The 23827-nt window shown below is 37.5% G+C and overlaps 1 protein-coding gene across 3 annotated transcripts in view; it reads left to right on the top strand.

The window, feature by feature from the left end:
• LRRC45 (leucine rich repeat containing 45) overlaps positions 1 to 23827 on the top strand; it is a 1637099-nt gene that overhangs the window by 913364 nt on the left and 699908 nt on the right. For all 3 annotated transcript variants that reach the window (XM_044068217.1, XM_044068216.1, XM_044068218.1), the window contains one exon: positions 5299 to 5434. In XM_044068217.1, the coding sequence (XP_043924152.1) occupies positions 5299 to 5434 (136 nt within the window). The remainder of the gene's footprint in view (positions 1 to 5298; positions 5435 to 23827) is intronic.

The raw sequence follows: 23827 nt of genomic DNA, 5'->3' as shown, positions 1-23827 counted from the left end.
CTTTTTTTATACTTTTAGTAGCTAGTTTGTCAGAGGCAGTATATTTAACTATCATTTCTTTAAAGTTATTCCATGAGATGTTTTTGCTATTGACCCAATTCTTAGATATATAGAATTTAAGTAGTATGCATACTGTAGCCAAGATATGTTTGCAAATCCCTATGATTGAGCTAGGAATAATATGCAGGATCATTGTTTCCCAAGAGAGTGTTTTTTTGTGTATCCAACTTTCTCTAGTTGCATTCTTAGAGAACATCAGAGCTTGGAGATTTTCTCGCAACTCCAGAAGATGTGGAGAATATCCACATCTTCCCTAGAGCAGAAGGGGCACAGTGAGCTTTTTTTGTAACCAAATTTTTTGAGAACAGCTGGGGTGTAATATGCATTATTGTTAATCATCAGTTGTGTGTATATGAGATTTTTGAAAGGTGTAAGTTTTAGGGTATTATTAATGGCTTCCTGTTTTTGTATTATAGAGATATTATTTACATTTTCCACTTATTTTGAGTATAGTAACGCTGATTGGTGTTTTAACTCATTTATTAATTTATATGAATTTGATAACATTTTTTCTTTAGCTTTTAGAGCTTTGATTATGTTTTGAGTATTTTCTATACTTTGTATTTCTATTTTGTGGTTTGAATATTTTAGGTTTATTATTGATATCATTTGTCCAAGAATGTAATTATAGCAAGCTGGCGACTTGAATTTTTCTCTTGGTTTATCAAGTGTGTCATCTTTGTACTGTAGGACATCCCATACTATTAGTTCTTTAATTCTTGGGAATTGTTTGAAATCAATCATTTTATTATTTAACTTAATATTCGGGTTCATATGTATAGGTTGTAACAGTACTAATGAATTCTGCAGATTGATAGAAAGAAAAAGGGATTGGAATACAGTAATATCATTTTTGATTATTGGATGTAGTTTGTGAAAAAAATTTTGTTGGGGTTGGAGGAAAGAAACAGCTTTGGGATTTATGTTTATGGAATTTACTAAATTTGCCCATATTTTAACCCATATTGGGTACCAAGTCTTTTTTGCACTATCACATTCCGCAATTTGGATCAACCTGTTTGCTTTTATAATAAGGTAATATAGGCCAAAATCTGGTAGCCCCAGCCTGCCTTTTATTTTTGGTATTGTAAGGTTTTTGTAGCTTATTCTTGTTTTAGGGTGCCATAGGAATTTGGAGAGGGCCTTTTCCATTGCTTTGAGTAGTTTTTTTGTTAGTTTGAGGTTAATAGAGTTTAGCTGAAATAGAATTTTGGGAAGAATGTTCATTTTAATAATGGCAGATTTAGAGAGAAGCAATAAGTTTAAGTTTTCCCATCTTAAGATGTCTTGCCTAATTTTGTCCCATGTGTTTAGGAAATTTGAGCTATGCATTTCTTTGTAAGTATGAGAGAAGTTTATGCCTAGGTATTTTAGCTTGTATGTTATGGGTATGTTGACTAAAAGGAAGTATGCTGTGTTGTGGTTCATGAGATTTAGAGGGAAGATTGAGGATGTTTTGGGGTTCATATTATAATTTGCAACTGCAGAGAACTGTTCTATTAAGGAAAGTATTTTTGGTAAGTCTGTATTAGGGAGTTCGAAATATAAGTTTAGGCTGTTAGCAAAAGTTGAGTATTTTACTATTGTGTTATATACCTTTGGGAAATGGTGGTATGTGTTTTGGGAGATATGGAGTAGTAGCGGTTCTAGATAAATATTAAAAAGGAACAGAGATAGTGGGCAACCCTGACGAGTTCCATTTGTGATTTTAATAGGTTTAGAATACCACATGTTAATGCTTAGCGTGGTTGTGGCATTATTATAAATCATCTTGATGGCCGTTATAAATTAAGTGGGGAAGTTGAAGTGTGACATTGTTGAGAAAAGAAAATCTTGATCCACATTGTCAAATGCTTTTGAGATATCTATTGTAAGTGCATATCTTGGATAATTATCTTTAGTTAAGAGAGAAATTAAGGTGTCTAACATACAGGTATTATCACTTAGTTGACTTTTTTTCATGAAGCCCATTTGTTTTGGGGAAATAATTTTATCCAAGATTTTTTGTAACCTATTAGCTAACATTGAAGACAGTATTTTTATGTCCAGATTTATAAGGGTGATGGACCTGTAATTTGTGGGATTCAGCTTGTCTGCATTAGGTTTTGGGATTAAAATTGTCTTTAAATTATATAAGTATTTGTCTGTAAAGCCATTTTCTATAATAAAGTTGTATAGTCTTAGTATTGGAACTAGTATATTGCTGAGTTTCGTTTTTTGATCGCAATTTTTATTTCACTGATTGATAAGGGATTGTTCAGAAGGTTATGTTGTTCTACATCGAGTTTTGGAAATTTTAAATTATTAAGGAATTTCTCTTGTAGATTAGGTTTCTGCTTTTCAGTGTTATAGATCTTGTTGTAAATATCCCAGAACAAGTTGACTATATCTTCATTGTTCTGTAGATTTCTATCTTTATATTGTATTTCTGGGATATTATGGAGAGTTTTTTTTTTATGTTTATCATACTTGCAAGTACCTTAGAAGGGGTTTGTGCCCATTCAGAATACTTATATAGTAGTTTTGTTAATTTATTGTGAGTTTATGAAGTTGTATAGAGAAGAGTTCTTGCTAAATCTGTTGTAATTTCCTTTCTAGTTCCTGTGAGTGATGGGTTTGTAGTTGTAATTCAGTGTTTTTGTATTGCGACTCAAGCAGACTAATCCTTTCTTGCTCTTGTTTTTTGTACACTGAAGCTTTCTGTAATAAGATTACTCTTAATACAGTTTTTGTGGCTGCCCTTGTTCTGTTATATTTCACAAATATAATTATTGCATTGTAATCCCATATTGTTACTGGTTATTGAGAGCCTCAGCTCTAATATTTGTTTCAAGTTACTGGTTTTATTACTGTTCATCTCCAAAATCCTGTATTTGCTTCATTTTTCAATGTACTCTCAATTTTCTAGTCAACTTTCATGCTCCCTTCCTTCTCTGCAACATTTTCCATTGAAAATTTTGAAAAATGTTTCACAAGTACAGTGCCCCTGTGGTCTTTATTACTATACGAACAATATGCAGAATTTCCTTCTGTTTCACAGTTTACTTTTTGTTGGACAAACTTTTGTATTTCCTCCTTAGCATGTACTTCATCAAAAATGATTTTGTCCCTCCAGGTAAGAATACCTTGAAGACAGCTGGGTACAGCAATTTGAATCTCACACCTGCATCTCAAAATTCCCTGAATTGTGGAATAAATTTGTCCTCTTCTGCCTGGTGCACAATGGGTAATCATTCTCCACAAACACTCTGCTGTCTCCCACTTTTAGTACTTGGTCCTTCTGACAGAGTTTTGTCAGAGTCAACTCCTTCTGCTGGTAGGATTGGGATTGCACCTTTCAACTAACAGTTCCTGCTGTGGAATACCAGTCCAGTTGCTTATCTGTGTTTTCATAAAATTAATGCAGTCTGTTCCTTCCAGCTTCTCTGGTATAGCTGAAAATCTTAGGTTTCCATACAGGCACTGTCCTCTAATTCTATTATTTTTTGAAACATCTCTTCTGAGCAGTCTCATATTCAGCTAGCTTTTTCTTCATTTTGACCTCTGATTTTTGCAGCTTTATCATCTCCTCTGAATATCTGTTTAAAGCTTCTTCCATTTTTTTTCCAGCCTTTTGTTGTTTGTGTTGATATACTGCATCAGTGTTTTGTTTTTTAACTAGGTCTGTATGCAGTTGTCTTATATCTTCCTGTGGTTTATTAGAAATCATGTCTAAAGGTTGCATTGCGTTTTGCTGAACAGCTGCAGAACTTTCCCCAGTCAGTGTTTCTTCCTCACCTTTTGTAGCCTTTTTTTTTCCAGGTCTTCTGTATTTCTTTGCTCCTGGCATCCAGGCAGTGCACTTACTAGTCAGTTACTGAAATTTACCTGTAAACACAAATCTACTGCCATTCTCTTCTGTGTTTCTGTTTTCACACTGGAAGAGCTAGAAACAAGCTGTTACTCAATGTGCAGCCATCTTGGAAGTCATCAAATTGGTTTAAGATTAAGTCTATAAAAGGAAAAATTGGAATCAGTTTTTAATTTCCTTAATAGTGTATAGCTGATGTGCTGCAGTTTTTGTTACCCCGACTGTGATACTTTGGTAACTTTTTTTAGTAAATACAGACATTTAACTATTCAGTGATTTTTTTTTTTTTGTTAGCTGGTGGGCTTTTAAGATTTGCCAGGCAGACTGAAAAATCATTTGAAGCAGAAATGTTAGGGATTCCCCGGCCTTGTTTCTACGGTAAAGGAGCAAATCAAATTCCTATGCTTTGTTTCTAAATTGTAGAGATAACTGGCTGGCTTTGTGTTATGCTTATAACAAAAGGCAAACGGTATTTATATTTGCCCTCTGTGACAGCAAGGAATAGTGCCTCCCTATATAGGATGTTCAGATCCTCAGTGGGAACTGAGTCCATACTTTAGCTGTACTTTGCCTTAATTTCCTCAGCAGATACATGCATGTATTCAATTCTCTATTCCTGCCTGACAGGGAGAGGCAGTTAGACCTCATGGTTTTGTACTGTGTCCTTGAAAGGATGAGTAACCAGAAGTTGTGTAGAGTTTAGTATTCTAAGGTCACAGATGGATGAGTAGGTAAAACATTTTAGTATATATTGTTGGAAATTATTGTAGGTCCTTGTGCTGTACTTTTAGAAGGATGTATGAAGAAAGTAAATAAAGGATTTTATAATATGTTTTCAGGAAGTGGGTTGTGAGCAATTGCACATCTTACCATATTTTTAGCAGCTGATGTGGAAGACTATAGTGAACTCCTCCTCCTTGTGTGTCCTCTAGAGGTGTGGAGTGGCATGACTATTCCCTCACATTATGTCTTTGGGAACATGAAGAGGATGGAGGACACACAATGGAAGGCCTTTATAGTAGATCCTTGAGAGAGTGGTGTTGCAAGACTGAATGCAGGCCCCTCACAGTGTTTATATATGCATGCCTTACACCCTTTGTGGATAGTGGTACTGCCAAGGTGTTCCATAGTGGCACTGCCAGGGTGTTCCATTTGTTAAAGCAGCTTAGTGGACTTAGTGTGGGAGCCACATCAGTGCATTGTGATTCCTTGATAATGTTAAATCCTGCTGGAAATACATTTGATTGTCCAATATTTTATACTAGAGTGCTTTGTCTGAGTGCAGAATATCCTGATATTAGATTGAAGTTAATTTGGCTTGTTTGCCTATGTCTGTTTCATTGATAAGGTCTTTCTCTTTACCTGACTGATGTATGTTGTATTTTCAGGCTACAGATGACTGAAGCTGCATTGGCTCTTTCAGAACAAAAGTCAAATGACCTGGGAGAGCTGTTGACCAGTTCCAAGCTAGAGAAATCTGAAATTGCAGAAAAACATGCTAAGGAACTGCATTACCTGCATGAGGTAAGAATTGGCTCCTCCAAGTCTGCACCATGGTGCCAGAAGGGTGAGATGGGAGATGTGAAATGTCCATTTCCAACTGCAGGGTATCCATTTCCATTGCTTCAGAGCCCATTTTATTGGAAGTCATTTATATTCTTGAGCATGATGTTGATAATTTGTCTTTACTAGCTTTTGCATTTTTTAGCAGCTGCTTTCAGTACTGTAATCCTCCCATTTACCATAACTGTATATACTAGTAATACTGGCATAGTGGAAAAGCACTAAGTAACTACCTCCTTACATACAGTGCATAGCTTAGCCCAACCCCGATGCTGACTGGAGTTTCAGCAGTTTTGTGTCTTAAATTCCACTTGTTTCTGTAAGGGACAGTTTTTTTTTTTTTAAGTTTTCATGGCTTCTTTTATGAGGGACTAGGCACACTGTGAGAATAACTCTTTCCACTTAGTGGATATACTCAATTCTTCCTTATTCTGGAAATGCAGCTGGTGGAAATTCAGAATGCTCTTCCTTATATCCTAAACTACCAGGAAACATGTTTTGTTTAGTTATTTAAATTTGTTAACTGGGTAGATGAGATGGTGAAAAGACCTTTGTCAGTCAGGATGCAGGCCAAACAGAAGTAACATTTACAAACAAATTTCTGGTTTACATTGGAAGAATTATGTACAATGACAATTATCTGTTGGATTTTTAAGAAAGCCAGAACATATCAGTGACTATAGATGAGTGAATATTGCATATAAATTGTATACAAGAACAATGTAAAAACATACAGATAAAACTATCGGACAGTTGTTTATTTAAGATGCCATTTACATGGAGAGTGGAGCTATAAAACTAAGATTTTAAACTAAAACTAAACTAAGGCTTTAATATGCTGCACTTCCTAGATATCTGGATAATTATCTGTTGATATCCCAGGTACTAGATAATCAAGAGACACCGACTGCTGTAAGTTACTTACTGAAAAAGGTACCAGCACATTTTCTTTTATTATTTATGACAATGTAGAACATTGGATACAAAATGTATAAAAGTAACCGGAGTGTTCACTAACCTTCGGTGCAGCACTTTATTTATAGATAAATTCATTGTTCATTAAGTTCATTCTGATGGGTGAGGCCCATTTTCAGAGAGGCCCCTTTTCAGAGGGGCCCTGAGGGAGGAAAGCCCCCACATTATACAGTAGCAAACATATTGTAAGAGACCGTATAGAAGAATGACAGTACTGGTATACCACTGCAACATACATATATGTGCAAAGGTACTAGAGATTTTCTCAGGTGTAGAATATAGAAGAAAGATAAGGACAGTAGTGCACATGCTTTATATAGTAGATTTGTGAGAGTAATTTATTTATTTATTTATTTACATTTGTTGACCGGGAGTGTCCGACTGGACGTAGGTCCATTTTCAGCGGAGGCCCGGGGAGAAAAGCTCCACAGTTAAAATAAACAGACAGTAGTTACATTGGATTACATAGCGATTAACAATTTAACATAGCAATTACTTACAACATATTTACAGATGAAGAACATAGTACATCAGTAGACAACTAGAATCTTTATCTGTGAAGTACATAACAGACATTAACAAATGTTACAATAAGAAGTTCCTGCTGTATAATAAGTACTAGGCTTATGAGCATCTGAGCTTGCTGTAATCAAGGTAGTTAGTGGAGTGGAAAGAAAGGTAGTGGTTGGATGGGGTGGGTGATATTAGAGTGAGAGTTGCAAGGGCATAGCCAGCATGTTTTTAGGTGCGCTTTTAGTAAAGTTTTGAAGTGGGTGCATGATGGTATGGAGGTAATTGTGGGTGGGAGGGAGTTCCATAATTTGGCTGTGGTGCAAGAGAATAGTGCTTCACCAGCAGAGTTATTGGTTTTAGTGATCTGCAAGTGATTTTTGTTGCTGGATCTTAGTGGTCTGGTGGTGCGATAGGGTTGGAGTAGACTCTGGAGAGATGGGACATTTAGTGGATGGTTTACTAGTTTGTGGGCGAGTGAGAGTTGATACCATTGAAGGAGGTGAGGGAGTTCAAGCCAGCCCAGTTCAGCAAGCAAGAGACAGTGGTGACTACGGTAGGATGCCCCTGTGGCGAATTTGGCGATTTTGTTGTAGCAGGTCTCTAGCTTGTTTAGATCGCATTGCCTTAGGTTGGTATATATTGGAGAGGCATAAAGTAGTGTGGAGATAAGGTGGGAATTTGCTATTGAAATCTTTGCTGCTTTGGTGAGAAGTTGCTTATTTCTGTATAATGCTCCTAGTTTTTTGTGGACTTTTTTTATGGCCATGGATATGTGAATGTCAAATTTTAGTTTGTCTATTTCCACTCCTAGCAATTTGGTGTGTTCAGTTGGGTATATAGTGGTGTTGTCTTTTGATGTGATGTTAAAGTGAGAGTTGTTTTGAGTATGTTTGGTGTGTTGGAAGATGAGTAGTTTAGTTTTGTTTGGGTTGAGTATTAATTGGGCATCGGATAACGAAGTTTCAGTAGAGGAAAAGGATTCCTGTGTGACTTTTTGCAGTTTGTAATGTATGTAGAATGCACAGCGCTCACCAGTATAAATCTATACAATGAATAGTATAAGAAAAACATATATGTAAGAACACTAACTACTCAAAATGTAATATACATAATTTCTAAGTAAGTACTAACAAAAATTAAAAATACATACGTTACTAAAATACTCAAGTAGAATACATGAGCAATACAAACAATATATATATATATATATATATATATATATATATATATATATATATATATATAAAAAGAAATAAACATACTGTTAACTTTGCATGATAAGAGTATACAGACTGGTTGCAATTAGATAACGTGAACAAAGAGGGGATTTTGATATGCTATGGTTAGCATGTAGGGTATGTGTAAGTGGTGCTTATTTCCTGTAGATTTGTAGTTAAGACATAGTGTAAGTGACAGGGTGAGAGAGAAGAATCGACCCTAGCTTGAGTGGAGTCATGGCATGGACAATCATCTAGTGAAGAGGAACTCCTAGATGACTGAGATTGCCTGAGGTTGTCTTAAGGTATAATGGATCAGGTGACCCTGTAAGAGCTGCCAATGATGGAGGATTGGAGGTGTGTTTTACATAGAGCTTAAAATGTTGATATAGGGAATGTGGATCCTGTATGTATGTATGGGGGTCCATTTATATAAGATATAATTACTAGTTGATGTGTACCCCCCCCCAGTTGTGTTACTCTTTTATTCTTGTTTAATAAATATTGGTGATTAAACTTAAGCTGGTATACAACTATCAGAACTTAACAAAATTGCAATATCAAGACATGGTTTAGTATGTAGTAATTTGTGTGTGAAGGTAAGATGAACATATTTCATTTTGTTTTCCAGTGGCATCCATTTTAAATTAGTTATTTGAAATATTGGTGCCATTCTATTGGAAATTTAAATTATTTATGTGATTAGTACATTCTTTCATGGCATATATATTATTTGTGTCCTTGGTACTGGGGGTTGTGGATGGATGAATGGTACTGCTGTTGAGACAGATACGTTATTCATATCATTAGCATGTGCTACTTAGATAGGTAGGTACATAGGTAAGGTATTCTTGTGCTTAGAACCATAAGCCATCAAGAAACAGTGTCCCTGGTGTTATATATATAAATTTCCTTCCTCCTTCCCAGGTATCAGGATTCTTTTTTTAATTCAATGAGACCTTTATCTCCTTAGGAACATTGTTCCAAAGCCTTGGTATTACTTGGGTGATGAATCTGCACCTCCTTTTTGGTTTTAACTAAGTAGATCACATATTTAAGTTACCGTGCTTTATTGCATACTGATAACACAGGTTTCCAAATGTAAGTGTTCTATGATCTTCATCATTGAAAGAGCTATACACAAGTAGTAGCTTTCTCCCTTGTAAGTCAAGTAATTGATACCATATGACTCGCACAGCTTTTGGATGGAAGTATAACTGCATTCCCTGTACATAGTCTATTTGTACACTTGCATTGGACTAATTCTAAAAACTAACTTCAGCAGTGCCATAAACACAGGACATTGAGTTATATTTTTGGAGCGGTGTGAATATTGGTTTCATATAGGGGTGATGTTACTGAAGATTCCCTAGTCCCATTATTTTAAATGTTAAGTCATTTGTGTTCTCACCCTCGTGTAAACATTGACTTTGAAAGACAAATAGCTATTTATTGGAACACCTAGCTCTTTTGTGATGCATATTCCTTCTACTGCCTCATTACATAGTGTTATAGGGCACTCAGGCTTATAGTCACTTATTATCATGCTTAACATTTTTTGACCATGAAATAATTAATTTTATCATTGTAATTGATTTGCTGACTTGTGTCATGGGCTAAAGCAAAATAGCTCCACTTTTTGCATCATTTCTATATTTAAATATCAATACTCGGCACTAATGGACAGAGAAGTAGGCTAGGCACTCTGTGGTGTAAACATTGGCTCCAGGTGATTTGGTTACACTGACTAATATTTATACAACTCCCTGATCCCGTGTATGAATGGGAAAAAAGGAAAGGGGTGTTGATGACAACGATATACTCAAATAATTAGTGCATGCTTTTGAAACACATTCACATTCTTACTACTTGCCGTTGACTCAAATACATATTTATGTCATTAGTGTATGCTGCTCAGATAGATGCACTGTTCGTGGCATCCATATGTGCTCTTGAGATTGAAACATGCTCATGTTATTATCACATGTTTTATTAACACATACTTTTGTGACAGATAGACATGTCATCAATACTGCTGCAGAGGTAAATACATATTCTTGTCATTAATATAACCTGTTGAGATAGGTATATATTTGTGTAATTAGCACAGGCTGTTAAAATAAATACTTATATGTCTTATTTTATTGAGTGAAAGCTCTCATTAGTTTAGAAATAAATTCTTTTCACAGAGATTTGTCAAACAGACCAAATTCCATATAGTAATGGTGCAGCCTATTTTGCCTCTGCTGAGTAAGGAGGACTGGATGTGCTCAGTGGACTTCAAGGATGCTTACTGCCATATAAAGATTGCAAGACATTCCAATAGGTTTCTACACTTCTGTCTGGGAGCATGTCACCATCAGTTTCAAGTACTGCTCTTTGGCTTCACCACAGCACCTGAAGTGTTCACCAAGTACATGGCAGTGGTAGCAGCTCAGTGCAGACTGCAGGGATACCAGGTTTTCCCATACCTGGATGACTGGCTTCAATCACTGACTTCAAAGGCATCACAGGTTTAGGCAAGAGACTCCTTGTTCCATCTGTGCCTCTCCTTGGGTGTTATGGTGAACTTTGAGAAATACAGTCTAGAACTGGTCTGGGTTCTACATTGTATATGTTGCTATCTGGACACGACCATTCAGCTGCCAAGTTTCCTCTTTCAAGGTTATCTACATATTCAGACCTGTCTGGTCCTTCTGCTTCAGAAGTCACCAGCTTCTGTAATTGCCAGTCTTCCCAATTAGATGGCCACTGCCATATCACTAGTTCCCTTGACCAAGTTTTATATGAGGGTTCTTCAGTGGACACTTTTAGTCCAGTGGTCTGTGACAACTCACTCAGCATACGAGTTGGACCATTGTATTTCCCCTTACCACTCACTGTGGTTTGTTGTTGTCACATTCATAGTGGTTGACATCTGACCATGTCTCCTCAGGACATCTTTATGTTTTTCCCCAGCCCATGGCCAAGGTAACCATGGATGCTTCCCTCCTTGCATGGGGGGAGCATTATGAAAGGAAGATAGTCCAAAGTACCTGGCCCAGTTAGAGGCCCATCTGCACATTTTGGAAATGAGAGTAGTCCTCCTGGCACTGCAGACGTTTTGTGACTGCCTCCCCAAAGATGTGATTTTGATCCAGACTGACAATATGGCTGAAGTCTGGTACATCAACTGTCAAGGGGGGATGCCATCCTATCTCCTGTGTCATAAGGCAATGCTTTCTGTTGTCAATGCACATCATAGTGAAATCCAGTACTGTAGAAGAAAAATTGAGCAGGAGCACTCTGTTGCCTCACGAATCTTCCCTAAATCCATCAGTGGCTGTGCAGATCTTCATCTACTGGAATCAAACTTGCTGTGATCTGTCTGCAATGCCTTACAACACAAAGTGAAGCAACTTATTTTCCCTGATCCTTCACAAGGTACAGTCATCAAGGGATGTCCTAGTCCATGCATTGCCCTTTTTTAAATTGTGAATAGTATAGTAATTTCACTCTCACATGACAGCATGAATCCTGTAGTTTAATTTCTCCAAGTGTTTTGTGTTTCTAATACTGTGACAGGAATGGATCCCATTCCTAAGTCGGGGTACAATTAGCATTCATGAAGTTAGCACTTCTTCATTCTTTGATGTTAGCTAAGAGTGTTTTCTCTTTTATCATTGAATGTGTGCTCTTATCACTATGTGAAGCATAGTGTTATATTTAAAAAAATGATTTTAAATTGCTGTGTGTATGGGACAGATCATTGTACTTCTGGGAGACTTTAAGTAGTTTGCTTAGCTCAGAAATACTTGTTCTCTACCATTCACTTTACCAGCTCATCTAGGCTACACTACTGTCTTTTTTTTAATTCTCTTCCTTGGTTTACTGATGGACCATCCTCCAGTCTTCACAGCTGTACTTTCCTCTGCCCACAAAGAGAAGAAACTTGTAACAGAGTCTTTGGGGGTTAGGTCAGCTCCTAATTTACCTCTTCTAGTAGTGGGTGCCTGTGCTGTGTCTGCTTTTTGTTCCTCAGACCACCCATCTTTTTTCCCCAGCCCTCTTAGTTTAGCCTTCCAAGACACCAAAGACCTTGGGATAACCATACCCTTTGCAGCTGTAAGGATACCCTTGGAGAGCAAGGGAGAAGCCACTCTTGATGGTGTCAGGGGAATAGACAAGTAAAGGGTCTTCACTTGGCTGTGACGAAAATATGAAAGCTGGGTCAATTATGCCTACATGTCTGCCTTTTTTAGGGAGAGTGTGCTTAGTGAGAAAAACTTCTAGTCTCCTGTTTCTATTTCCATGGACAGGACAGATTTACTGGGATTTGCTAAGGAGATCATTGCTAGCTTTTCACAGCCTTTATAATCTTCAAGTAAGAAAATGAAAAGAGTTTCCTCTAATTCTGAGATGAATTTTCACTTAGAAGAGCAGACATTGCAAAAGGAGGGTTGTACCTCAAGAAGATTTTCTCAGTTTGAGCATTCTGATTATGAGAAAAATATTGTCAGATTTCTTTGCTGAGGAGATTTCTTTCATTTACATTTTATCTAACATGAAGTTTTTTTCAATAGAACCAGAATTAGATTTTTGTGGCACAGAAAATATGTTATGATTTTTTACAGATGTCTAATGTTGCTCCTATTCCTCCTGTATTGTCTGCTTTAGAGAATGTTTTATCAGTTTACTTAGATGGTCAGTTCCGTGCCCCAAGAAGTCTAACGTTATATAAGGTGCTTCAGACACCCACTTGCCTGTTTTCTATCCCTAAAGCAGATCCAGCAGTCACTTCTCTTTCTAAATCTGCTGCTACTGCTGATAACCTCATTGCTTCTGACAAAGACAGGAAGGAAATCGGTAAGTTAGGGAATAAATAAATAGCCCTCTAGTACATTAACTTTCAGGATTATGTCTTTAAGAATATACAAACATTAATGGTTAATCTTCTTTTTTGATAAAGATTAAATACTTCTGTGACAGTTGTTTTAAAGGTAACTAAGTGTATTTTAAAGTGTACTTATGATGCTGCAGACTTCTCCTCCTCCAGAGCTGCTGCTTTTAGATCAGTTTTGAGGAGTCTTGCTTGGCTTCACTCTCAGTAGCTTTCCTGATGTTAAATCTGAGTTATTAAATTCTCCCTTAGATAAAGAGTCTGTCTGGCCCTTCTGCAGCTGAGGTGCTTAAGAAGTATGATGAATAAAAGGAGAAAAAAAATTCAAGGAGTAACTCAGGAGTTTTTCTACCCTCCTTTTTCACACCAAATAGATGGATCATTCATAGAAATTGCTGCTGCAGTAGCCCAAGCCATGTGTTTTATATTCTGTTAAGAATAGAACAGCTGCCCAGCTTAGAAAGCCACCTTCCACACACTAAAGCCTTTAGTCAGCTCATGTAGAGATGACTAAAAGTCAGGTTTGGGTACGAAGCCTGGATCTTTCCTGCATCTGAAGAGAGTGCTCCTTTGCAGGCTTTCAAGGAGCAATGACCCACTAAAGCTGTTCTGTTGCTGGGAAGATAAGTTCCATTCTAGGGGGGAAAACTGAGTTTTCTGTAATTTTCTTTGGAATTAAGCTAGGAAAAGGCATTTTAATGACTATCACATGACTTTTGAAGCATTACTTTTGTTCTTTTTTGGTAAAAAGTTAACTTTTTTTTTGCTTTGGAAAATTATTTTTTACTTTTGGGGGCTGGTGATGTTTTTAAAGTGCTTTTTACTGTGGATTAACAAGGAAAAAGTTACTTTTTTTACAACTTGCCTGTCTTACTAACTGTTGTTATAAAGCTTCCCTAGGAATTGTGTACTTTTTCAGCATAACCATGGAGCAATTTACTGATCCCTCGGTTCTTTCATCTGAAAGCCACAAAAAGAAGAAAATTGTCAAACAGCTTTGCCACCACAGCAGGAGGCAAAAGTGCCTCAACAGTAGTCTACTAATCAGGTGGAGGACAGGCTAGAAATGCTGTGGGCATTGTGGTCAGGGAGATGCTTCAGAAGACAGTGAGGGATGTCATCAGAATTATTGACAGAATCATGGCAGTCAGACTCCAGTGTAGTGACAGGGCAGTATTCATAATCTCAGCCTATGCTCCACAGCAGGGTTGTGATAGTAAGAAGGAAAAGAGTGCACTCAACAGTTAATAGGACCTGGTAGATAAAGCAGTCAGCGTGACTTGGTGTCGATAATGAGTGATGTGAATGCACATATCTGGAGAGACAGAACCGGGTATGAAGATTGCCTGGCTGAACATGGGTGGGGCAACAGGAATGAAGGAGAGGCCATTCTAGACTTCTGCCTTACAAATGGCTTGATGGTGAATACATGGTTCAGCAAGAGAAACAGTCACAAGATCACATACAAGAGTGCCCATCATACAACTCCAGTAGACTTTCTGCTAGTAAAGAAAGGGCAACAGGGTAGAATCAGAGATTGCAAATTCATCCCCAGTGAAACAAGTCAGCCCACAGCATAAACCACTGGTTGCGGTGATCAACTACAAGCAGTGGTCAGAGAAGGCTCTAAGGTCAACAGAGACAAGGCTGAAGACCTGGTAGTTGACTGGAGAGAAAGGACAACAATTCAGGGAATTACTCTGGGATCTAGCACCTCAAGAAGAAGAAGAAATAGATGGAATTAAAGTTGAAGAATGATAATGTCTCGAGCACCTCAAGAAGAAGAAGAAATAGATGGAATTGAAGTTGAAGAATGATAATGTCTCAAAACAACTTGTGTGAGGGCTACAGAATAGATATGCGACTGAGACCGGTATGAAGATACATAAGGAAAGCTGGTGGAGGAATGTAGAAGTCCAGGAGGTCATCAAAAGAAAGGAGGAATGCAGGAAAAAGTGAAAGATAGAAAAGATGGACCAAGCTAAGAAGGAATACTGGTTGTCTAGCAAAGGGGCTAAGAGAAGCATTGCAATAGCAAAGAACAAGGCATCAGAGGCATTTTACCAACTTCTGGAAAATGACTTAGTAGATGGTACAAAGAGACTATATCAGGTTGCAAGATAAAGACAGAAAGATAAAGAAGATAAGCAGGTGCCCTTCATAAGGGATCATAGGAGATTACTAGGCTAATGGCCCTAGGGCCCTTACAGGCCTAGCAAACAGTTTTTCCCCAAAAAAGAAACCTCCGTCAGCACCTGCCACCCCTATCAATGAGAGACAAAGGTGGAACCCCTGGGACAAATTTGTGGTTTCCCATCCACTCATCAGGGTTGAAGAGGGTCAGCAATGTACTCTGTTTGACATGTATGGGAAGAGTCTATTCCAGAGACAGGGCAGCGTCTGGAGACAAATCTGTATCTCCAGCAGGTTTCGTTGATATTGCGTATTAGATTTAGGCCTTTCAAGTGGGTAATGTGTGAGGAGTTAGACTTACGGATATGGAGCATCTCTAGTAGGGCAAGGTCTGATATTGCCTTGTAGGTGAGACACAGGTCACATCTGAGCAATCTGTGTGATACCGAGTAAAGTGATAGTGATTTGAGTCTGTCCACATAGAGCAGGTGTTGGAGGCCACGGATTCTCTTTTCTTTGTCGGGTATTTCTGCGGCCTTTCCAGTTAGTGCAGGTGTTTGGAGAGGCACATACCAAATGAGGCGTTATAATCAATTATTGGCCTAATGAGGGAGGAGTACAGAGAGGTAATAACCTCCTTTTTTCTGGATGTAATCCCTTTACTTATGAGATGAACCAAGTAAAAGGCTTTCCTGACCACTGCCGCTACATGATGGTCAAATGTGAGATTGTTGACAACCTGAGTACCCAAGTCTCTCACCACAAGTTGTGTGGTAAGGGGGTTGCCGTTGATGTGATAATCAGTAGGGGTCGTGTTTTTGCTGAATGGTATGATAATACATTTTTTTGCATTTAACTTAAGGCCATGACTTTGGCACCAGTCATTTGTTGCAGTGAGACCCTCTTGTAGTATGTTAACATCATTTGGGGAGTCAGTGACAGCACCCAACTTTCAGTCATCTGCAAACTTGGTCAGCCACAGGCCCTTTGTCTTTGCCTGGACCTCTGAGAAGTAGATGCCAAACAGTAGAGGTCCCAGAACAGATCCCTGGGGAACACCACTAGTGATAGGTCTGCTGTCAGAGGTAGTGGCACCTATTTTGACCTTTGGGTCCTATCAGTGAGCCAACTGGCCACCCATCTGATGAGATAAGGATTTACTCCAAGTTGAGTTAGCTTTTCGATGATGGCAGAGTGGGGGATTATGTCAAGAGCCTTGGCCTAGTCAAGGTAAGCTGTATGTACTAACTTTTCTTCATCCAGTGCTTTGGTGACAGTCTCAAAGAAGTCAACCAGGTTCAACAGGCAAGATCTGCCCCTGATGAATCCAAATTGAGTGGGGTCAAGTGCTTGGAGATTGCTGGGATGCCAGGAAAAACTTGCTCACCAGTCCACAGGACATCAAAGGCAGATGGAAGGAGTACTTCCAGCAGCTCCTAAATAAAGAAAACCCCACAGAAGCTGTACAACCCCAGACACAGCCTACAACCAAAGAAAATAAGGAACCAACCATAGAAGAAGTAAGGACAGCACTAAGGAAATAAAGTCAGGGAAAGCAGCAGACTCAGATGAGGTCATGGCAGATAAGATAAAGATGTTTGGTGAGAAAGAGGAGAAATGGCTGCTGAGGGTATTCATAGCAGTATGGAGAGAGAGGTGTATCCTAGATGACTGGAGAATAAGTGTACTAGTGCCAGTGTTCAAGAGCAAAGGGAACATTCACAAGTGTGGGCGGTGTAGAGGTATCAAACTCTGATCACACTGCATGAAAGTTCTGGAGGGGGTGATTGAAAATAAAATATGCAGAGTAGTAGAATGTAACATAGGGAAGAGCAGTTCAGATTCAGATCAGGATTCAGCACAACTGACCTGACTTTTCAGTGAGATAGATACTTGATATGAAAAGAGTCTAATTGGGCATTCCTAGACTTGGTGAAAGCATATGACAAGGTCCCAATAAAGCTAGTTTGGGCAGTCTTGTGGTAGTTCAAAGTCCCACAAATATTAGTAGAATCTAAAAAAAAAATCTTTATTGAATTATTATTTATGACATAGGCAATCATAACATTTATGTAAATGAATAAAATGACATATTTTCAGTTGCAAACATTATACATCAAGTATAATCTTCCATATAGCCATTGTCAACTGAACATTGTATAGCTCATTCAATTCATACCTTCCCTTAAACTTCATTCCTTCTCCTCCAAAACGTATCTTGCATGTATTGTTCCCATAATTCCAATTTTTTTCTATGTAATTTGCTCCTACCTTTCTTCTAAAGATCCCACTTCCATTTATTTTATTTCTGTTACTGTAATTACTACTTCTAATACAATTGGTTTTGACTTTGATTTCCTTTACTAGTATTTGGATTTTTTGGCAGCCACCAGAATTAAACTCAGCAAGGCCTTACTATGTCTAGGCAATTCAAATTCTGTATCACAGCTCAAAAAATCATCTCCTTTGTTACACCAATTTGCTCACCCAGTATTTCTGACAAAGTAGTCTGCAGGGAATTTTTAAAGTCTGCCAAATCATTACACTCCCAAAAAACATGTTCCCATTTACCTCTTTCTTCCCCATCACACCTCCAATATTTGCAATCTACCCGAGGAAAAATGCTTTGTAGTCTGTGTGGGGTATAAAAATTCGTATGCAAACACTTCTAAGCAAAATCCTAAATCTTCTAGACTTTGTTGCATAATTTGGAGACACACATATATCCCCCCATTGTTTCTTTGTAAATTGCTTATTCAATCTCTTTTCCCAATCCTTTATGTCCTCCCCTGTCATATAGTCATCATGCAATATTTATATGCTCTACTAATTATCCCTTTTTAAACAGCAGCTTCTGTTCTAGATTCTACTAAAAACTCTTCCACTTATGATCCAGCTATTCCTTTCTCTAGGCCTATACACTTGATATCAATCCTTGACTGGGAAGGCAGTCTCCAATCTGCAGTCCAAATATATTCTTGGCCTGTTCCCATACTGTTACCTTTCCCTGTCTAAATATTTGCTCCCAATACCTTGGTTCCATTGCCAGTTTTCTCTAGTAAATTCTAGCTCCCTCTTTCCTATTCTGTGTACCCCTAATCACAGTCATTCCTTTTGGAAGAAATCTCCTTTTTCCACTCCCTTGTTGGCAAAGTCTCAGAATCCTTTCTGCTACTTTGAGTATAATATTCTGTGTGGCTATTGTTATTCTCCATAAGGATGTATAACTAAAATTGCAGTCTCTCCTTATTTCTTGAGCTTCCCTCCGTTTCATCTTTCCATTCCTCTTTGAATTATAGCTTTCTGCTTGTGCTATGTATAGGAACCTTAACTGTGTAGCTCTGAAATATTCCTTGAAATTAGGCAATCCCAAACCACCTTGCTCTATCAGAAGGATCAACTTACCCCACTTGAGATGTGCCCCCCCCCAATAAAATTTTTCAACACTTAATTGCTATCCACAACTTCTCCTGTGGTTGATAAAAATACATCTTACCTGTTTATAGAACTAAAGGGGCTACAACATTTTCACTGCTTGTATCTTGTTATCCATATCCATAACACAGAGCTTTCAGTTTCTCAGTTTTTATATTATACTTTGGTTAGTCTCTTACTACATATCCTTAGTTCCCATAACAGAATCCCTGTTAACCAATGCTCCCAAGAAATTCATTGTATCATGTTCCCATAAATGTGGGTACTGCTGAACCAATTCATGTGTGGGTGCATTGTTTACATTGCCTTTGTTTTAGCTGCATTAATTTTGTACCCCAAAAAGACTTGGTACTGTCACAGAATGTTCCACAACACTGGAATGTCCCTTAACAAAAAAAAAAAAACACTGGAATGTCCTTTTCTGGTTTTGTCAGGTACAAAATAATATCTGCAAATAAGGCCATTTTTTCTTGATTACCATACCAATTATATCCTTGAATTTCTGAGTCCCATATTTTGTTTGCCAATGATTCTAAATATAATGGAAATAACAAAGGGTAAACAGGACAACCCTGCCTATTTCTTCGGTTCAAACAGAACTTAGAGATACACACACACACACACACACACACACACACACACACACACACACACACACACACACACATACACACACTAATTTTTGCCTCTGCTCCCTCATATATCCTTATAAACAACCATATTATTGCGTCAATGAATGCAAATGCTTCCATTGCCATACTCATAAAATCCCAGCATACTCTGTTGAATCTTTCCTCTGCATTAAGACCCACCAACAACAGTGGTATTTTCTTACATTCTGCTTCCATCTGGATCATCATTCTTCTATTAAAGTTGTCAGATGTTTGCCTTCCCTCCACAAAACCACATTGATCTGTATCTATCAATTTTGGCAATACCTTTGACATTCTTTTAGCAATTACAGACATACACATTTTATAAAAATGATTTAGAATCAAAATGGACCTCTATGAAGCTCAATCTGATGGGTCTTTTCCATCTTTAGGTATTACAGCCACCATAGCTTTCTTTCAGAATGTTGGTGCTTCTCCTCATTTTAAAATGCTGTGGCACAAAAACCTTCAAGATCTTTATTACTTTCTTCCCTCCTAGCTTCCAAACTTCCAAATGAATACCATCTATGCCTGAAGACTTTCCTGTAGATTGGTTACACATCACCATTTTTATCTTATCTCCTGCTCTCCTAATTGTTAATAATTGAGCCTCATCTGCCTCTAATCTAGGCATATATAATTCTTCTGTGAATATTTCCATTTGTATTTTTTCGTGCTTTATACATTTCTCTGCTTCCTACAGATTTTCATAAAATTTCTGAAATATTTCTTATACCTGTACAGGATCTCTTGTTAGTTTCCTTGTTAAAGGCTCCCAAAGATTGACAACAGCCCCTTCTACTTTCTGTTTCCTAAGCTGTTGTGCTAAAAGCTTTAGTGTGCTGGAGTTATCAAAAATAGTTACTTAACAGAAGTCTTTCTAAACTCATGCATATTATTCAGGTAGTTCATTATTTTCTCTTTAGCACTCTGCAGTTGCACCTGTTCATCATCTGTGAGATTCCCCCTATTCTCTATTCTATAGTTTAAACTTTGTCAGTCCCTCTAAATAATTCTTTTTACTTCTTAACCTTATCTTTTTCTTTTATTTCTATTCTGTTTTTAAACTCCACTTACATTTTATCCCCCTCTCTTGATATATCTTCTGATGAAATTTCTATCTTGCCTAATAGCTCACAAATAATTTCCACTACTCATTCCTTAAATTCGTCTCTGTTTAACAGATTGGTGGGAAGCACCAGTGTCTTGTTTTAATTCATTACCCTGCACTTTTATTTTGGTTATTATTGGCACATGGTCTGAAATAGTTATTGGATGCATATCAAAACTTTCAATTAAATGCACATGTTCATGTGAAGTGTGGTTTTGATATAGCCTTAGCCCATTTTTTTTGTACTTTAGGGAGTAGTATCTAAATTCTCTTTGATCCCCTACTACTAAATTCACATCTTCCATACCAAATATTTTGATAAATGTCTTCAAGAATCTACCCTCTCTTGTTATAGTTTCACTTCTAGACCCCCAGATGCATCCTCACTGTTGCAGTTCAAATTCCAGTCCCCATTTGTAAGTAATATTCCCTGCTTTAAGCTGATTATTTGTCCAAGAATTTTCTTACGCTCCAATGTAGCAGTTTTATGTGGAATATAAATACATCCCCGCATACCCCTCATCCCTTGCCAGTATCCCTTCACTATTACAGATCTACCATTATTATCTCCTTTTTTGTCGTCTATCACTATTGGAGCTTTTCTAGCAATTAATGGAAGTACTTCCCCTTCCTTTATCCAAGATATTCCACTAAAGAACCATCCTGAAATCCTTTCTTTATCAAATTCACATGCTCAGTTTTTCCCAAATAGCTATTTGCACTCTGCATTTCTTAAGGTAGTTCACTACTCTTTCTTTTTTGTATATACTTGTGAGACCATTTATGTTCAGAGATACTATGGAAGGTGCTGCCATTATGATAAGATGTCATTATTCCCACAGTTTTATGTATAACATCTTTTTTTTAGTTTCAGCTTTTGTATTACATGCATACACTCATGTCTGGCAGGTGGATCATTTATACAGTTGTTTCTTGTCATATCCATTTGAACCTATGTGACATCTTACAAGACTTTTTTTGTTTTAATGAAAACCCTCAAACAAAAAACCAGCACACACCCAGAACACCCCATAATGTATTAACTTAATACGTACACACACAAATTATATACTTCTTCAAATAATGAAGTTTAACCCTCCTGATAGGAGCAACTGTCCCAGATTAATGGCTACACTCACAGGCTTTAACTGACCTGTAATTAAGGTTATCCATGCTAAGGTACACATGGTACAGCCTATGTTTGTATTAACACCAAGTGCTTTCTGTTTTTGTGTTATTTTTATTCCTCACCCAGATTTAGAAAATAACGCGAGTGGTTTTAGAAAACATTCTCTTTTAGACACTGATTAAAAAAATATTTTGTTTTTATTGTCCTCTTATCAGCTTGTCTCCATGGAAACATGAGAACCAGATACACGGTTGCCTTCAGCTGCAAGCTTCTCATATTGCACTAACATTTATTTACTAAAGGGAAAACTTTTCATTGCATTCAGTGCTCTTTTGTTTACTTGTTACCATTTAAAACTTGTTACATCAAACCAAGGGCCTTAATACAGTCATTCCCTATGCAAAAGTAAGAAAAAGTATCAATTTACTTGCATCACAGTCTGTATATTTTTATAACCCATTTCTCACCTCAACAACCCAAGATTACAGCCTGTTACTTTAAACATGCTTTTGTCCAGATTTTCTTCTCTTTTTACAATGCAGTGCCCTCATTTCTTACAACTAAGCAATAAAAAAGAAAGAAGTAAGAAAGGCACCTGTTTACTTTAGTATAGCGCACAAAAAATAACTGAAAATGTTTTACTATATAACATGCAGTTTGTCATGTTTTATAGAAATACTGTTAAGAACAAAATTGTTTTACTTACAGTTACTTTATTCCTTCCTGTTCCTGTCTCTTTAATGTTCTTCCAAAAATTAATGACATGAAGTAGTGCATATGCTTTGGAATCCTGAAAGAATTTAACAAAGTCAAAAAAAGTCTGATAGTTCCAGTTTTTCATGTTCAGCTATATTTCATAAATGTGGTTAATGCTTTGTAATCCCACATTTATTGATTAATTTCTGAGTTGCTGGTTTTCTTCCGGTTGCTCTCCATCTTCCAACTCCAATATCTTCTTAATATCCAATGTACTCCTGGTTCATCTAGTCAACTCCTGCACTTTTCTCTGTCTCTCAAGCATTTTCCTTTGGAACATTGAAAAATGTTTCACTTGCAAAGTCTCTCTATGAGCACTATTATCAGAGGAATAAGAAGGATAGTCCCCTTCTGATTGATAGCTCACTTTTTGTTGGACAGACTTTTGTATTTCCTACTTAGCATGTTCTACATCAAACAATGACTTTGATCCTCCATGAAAAATATTCTGGAGATCGCTGGATATAGCAGCTTAAATCTCACACTTGTCCGTAGACATTTACTGATTGCTGGAATAAATGTATTCCTCTTCTGCCTGGTGTACAGTGAGTAATAATTTTCCACACACTACTGTCTCTAACTTGTAGTATTTTGTCCTTTTGCCACACAACTCTTTCTGCTGGTAGGATTGCATCTTTGCTATTAGAGATCTTGGCTACTTTCTCATGGCCAGGTTTGGAGCATACACATGATGAGCCCTTTCAGTTAACAACTCCTGCTGTGGAATACCAGACCCGTTGCTTATTTGTGCTTTCATAAACCTAATACAGTCAGTTCCTTCCAGTTTATCTGGTAGAGCAGACATTCTCACTTTTTTTCCTATGTACTCTGTCCTCTAATGATGATGAGTATGATGCCTGGTTACATTGTCAAAACCTTCCGTCAGGTTGTCAAAAATGAAATTTTTAATTCTCCCTTGGATAGAGACCTAGTTTTTGGATCTTGTGCTACAGAGGTCATTAAGAAGTGTGATGAGAGAGGAAAGCTGGTTCAAGGGATCTTTCAGATAGTTCAGTCCACTTTCTTCAAGTTTACCAAGGGATTCCGTGCTCTTGCAACAACTTTCTTTAAAAAGCAAAATAAACAGTCCCAACAAGCTACTGGTAAGCAAAAATTTAAAAAAAGCAAAGTCAGGGAGGACTAAGAAGAAATCAGGAACCCCCAGAGCAAAGGACAGTCTTCTGAGTCTGAATGACTGCATGAAGGAGTTCCAACCCCCTCCCACCCTGTCAATTCTTTAATCCTCCCAGAAAGTCGGAAACTCCATTTCTTTGACTGCAGATGGGTTCTGAGAGTAATCCATCAAGGTTACAGATGGCAGTGGAAGCATCTGCCTCCTTTTCAGGGGATTCCTCCTTACCCTCTAGACCAGACTTTTCTTTTCTGTCCTGTCATTCAGCATATTCATTATCAATGGGTGATAGAAGCTGTCCCTCTGCGTCAGTTAGAGGTAGGCTTTTATTCTAGTGTATTCCTAGTGCCAATGAAAGAAGATCTGTGTAGACCATTTCTGGAGCTTTCCTTTCTGAATCTGTTCGTGATAGTACCCAAGT

This window comes from Protopterus annectens, chromosome 4.part0 (assembly GCF_019279795.1).
Source record: "Protopterus annectens isolate FY-2018-M chromosome 4.part0, PAN1.0, whole genome shotgun sequence".
Taxonomy (NCBI): domain Eukaryota; kingdom Metazoa; phylum Chordata; order Ceratodontiformes; family Protopteridae; genus Protopterus; species Protopterus annectens.
Note: the sequence above shows the minus strand (reverse complement) of the source record. Positions and strands in the feature narration are given on the sequence as shown.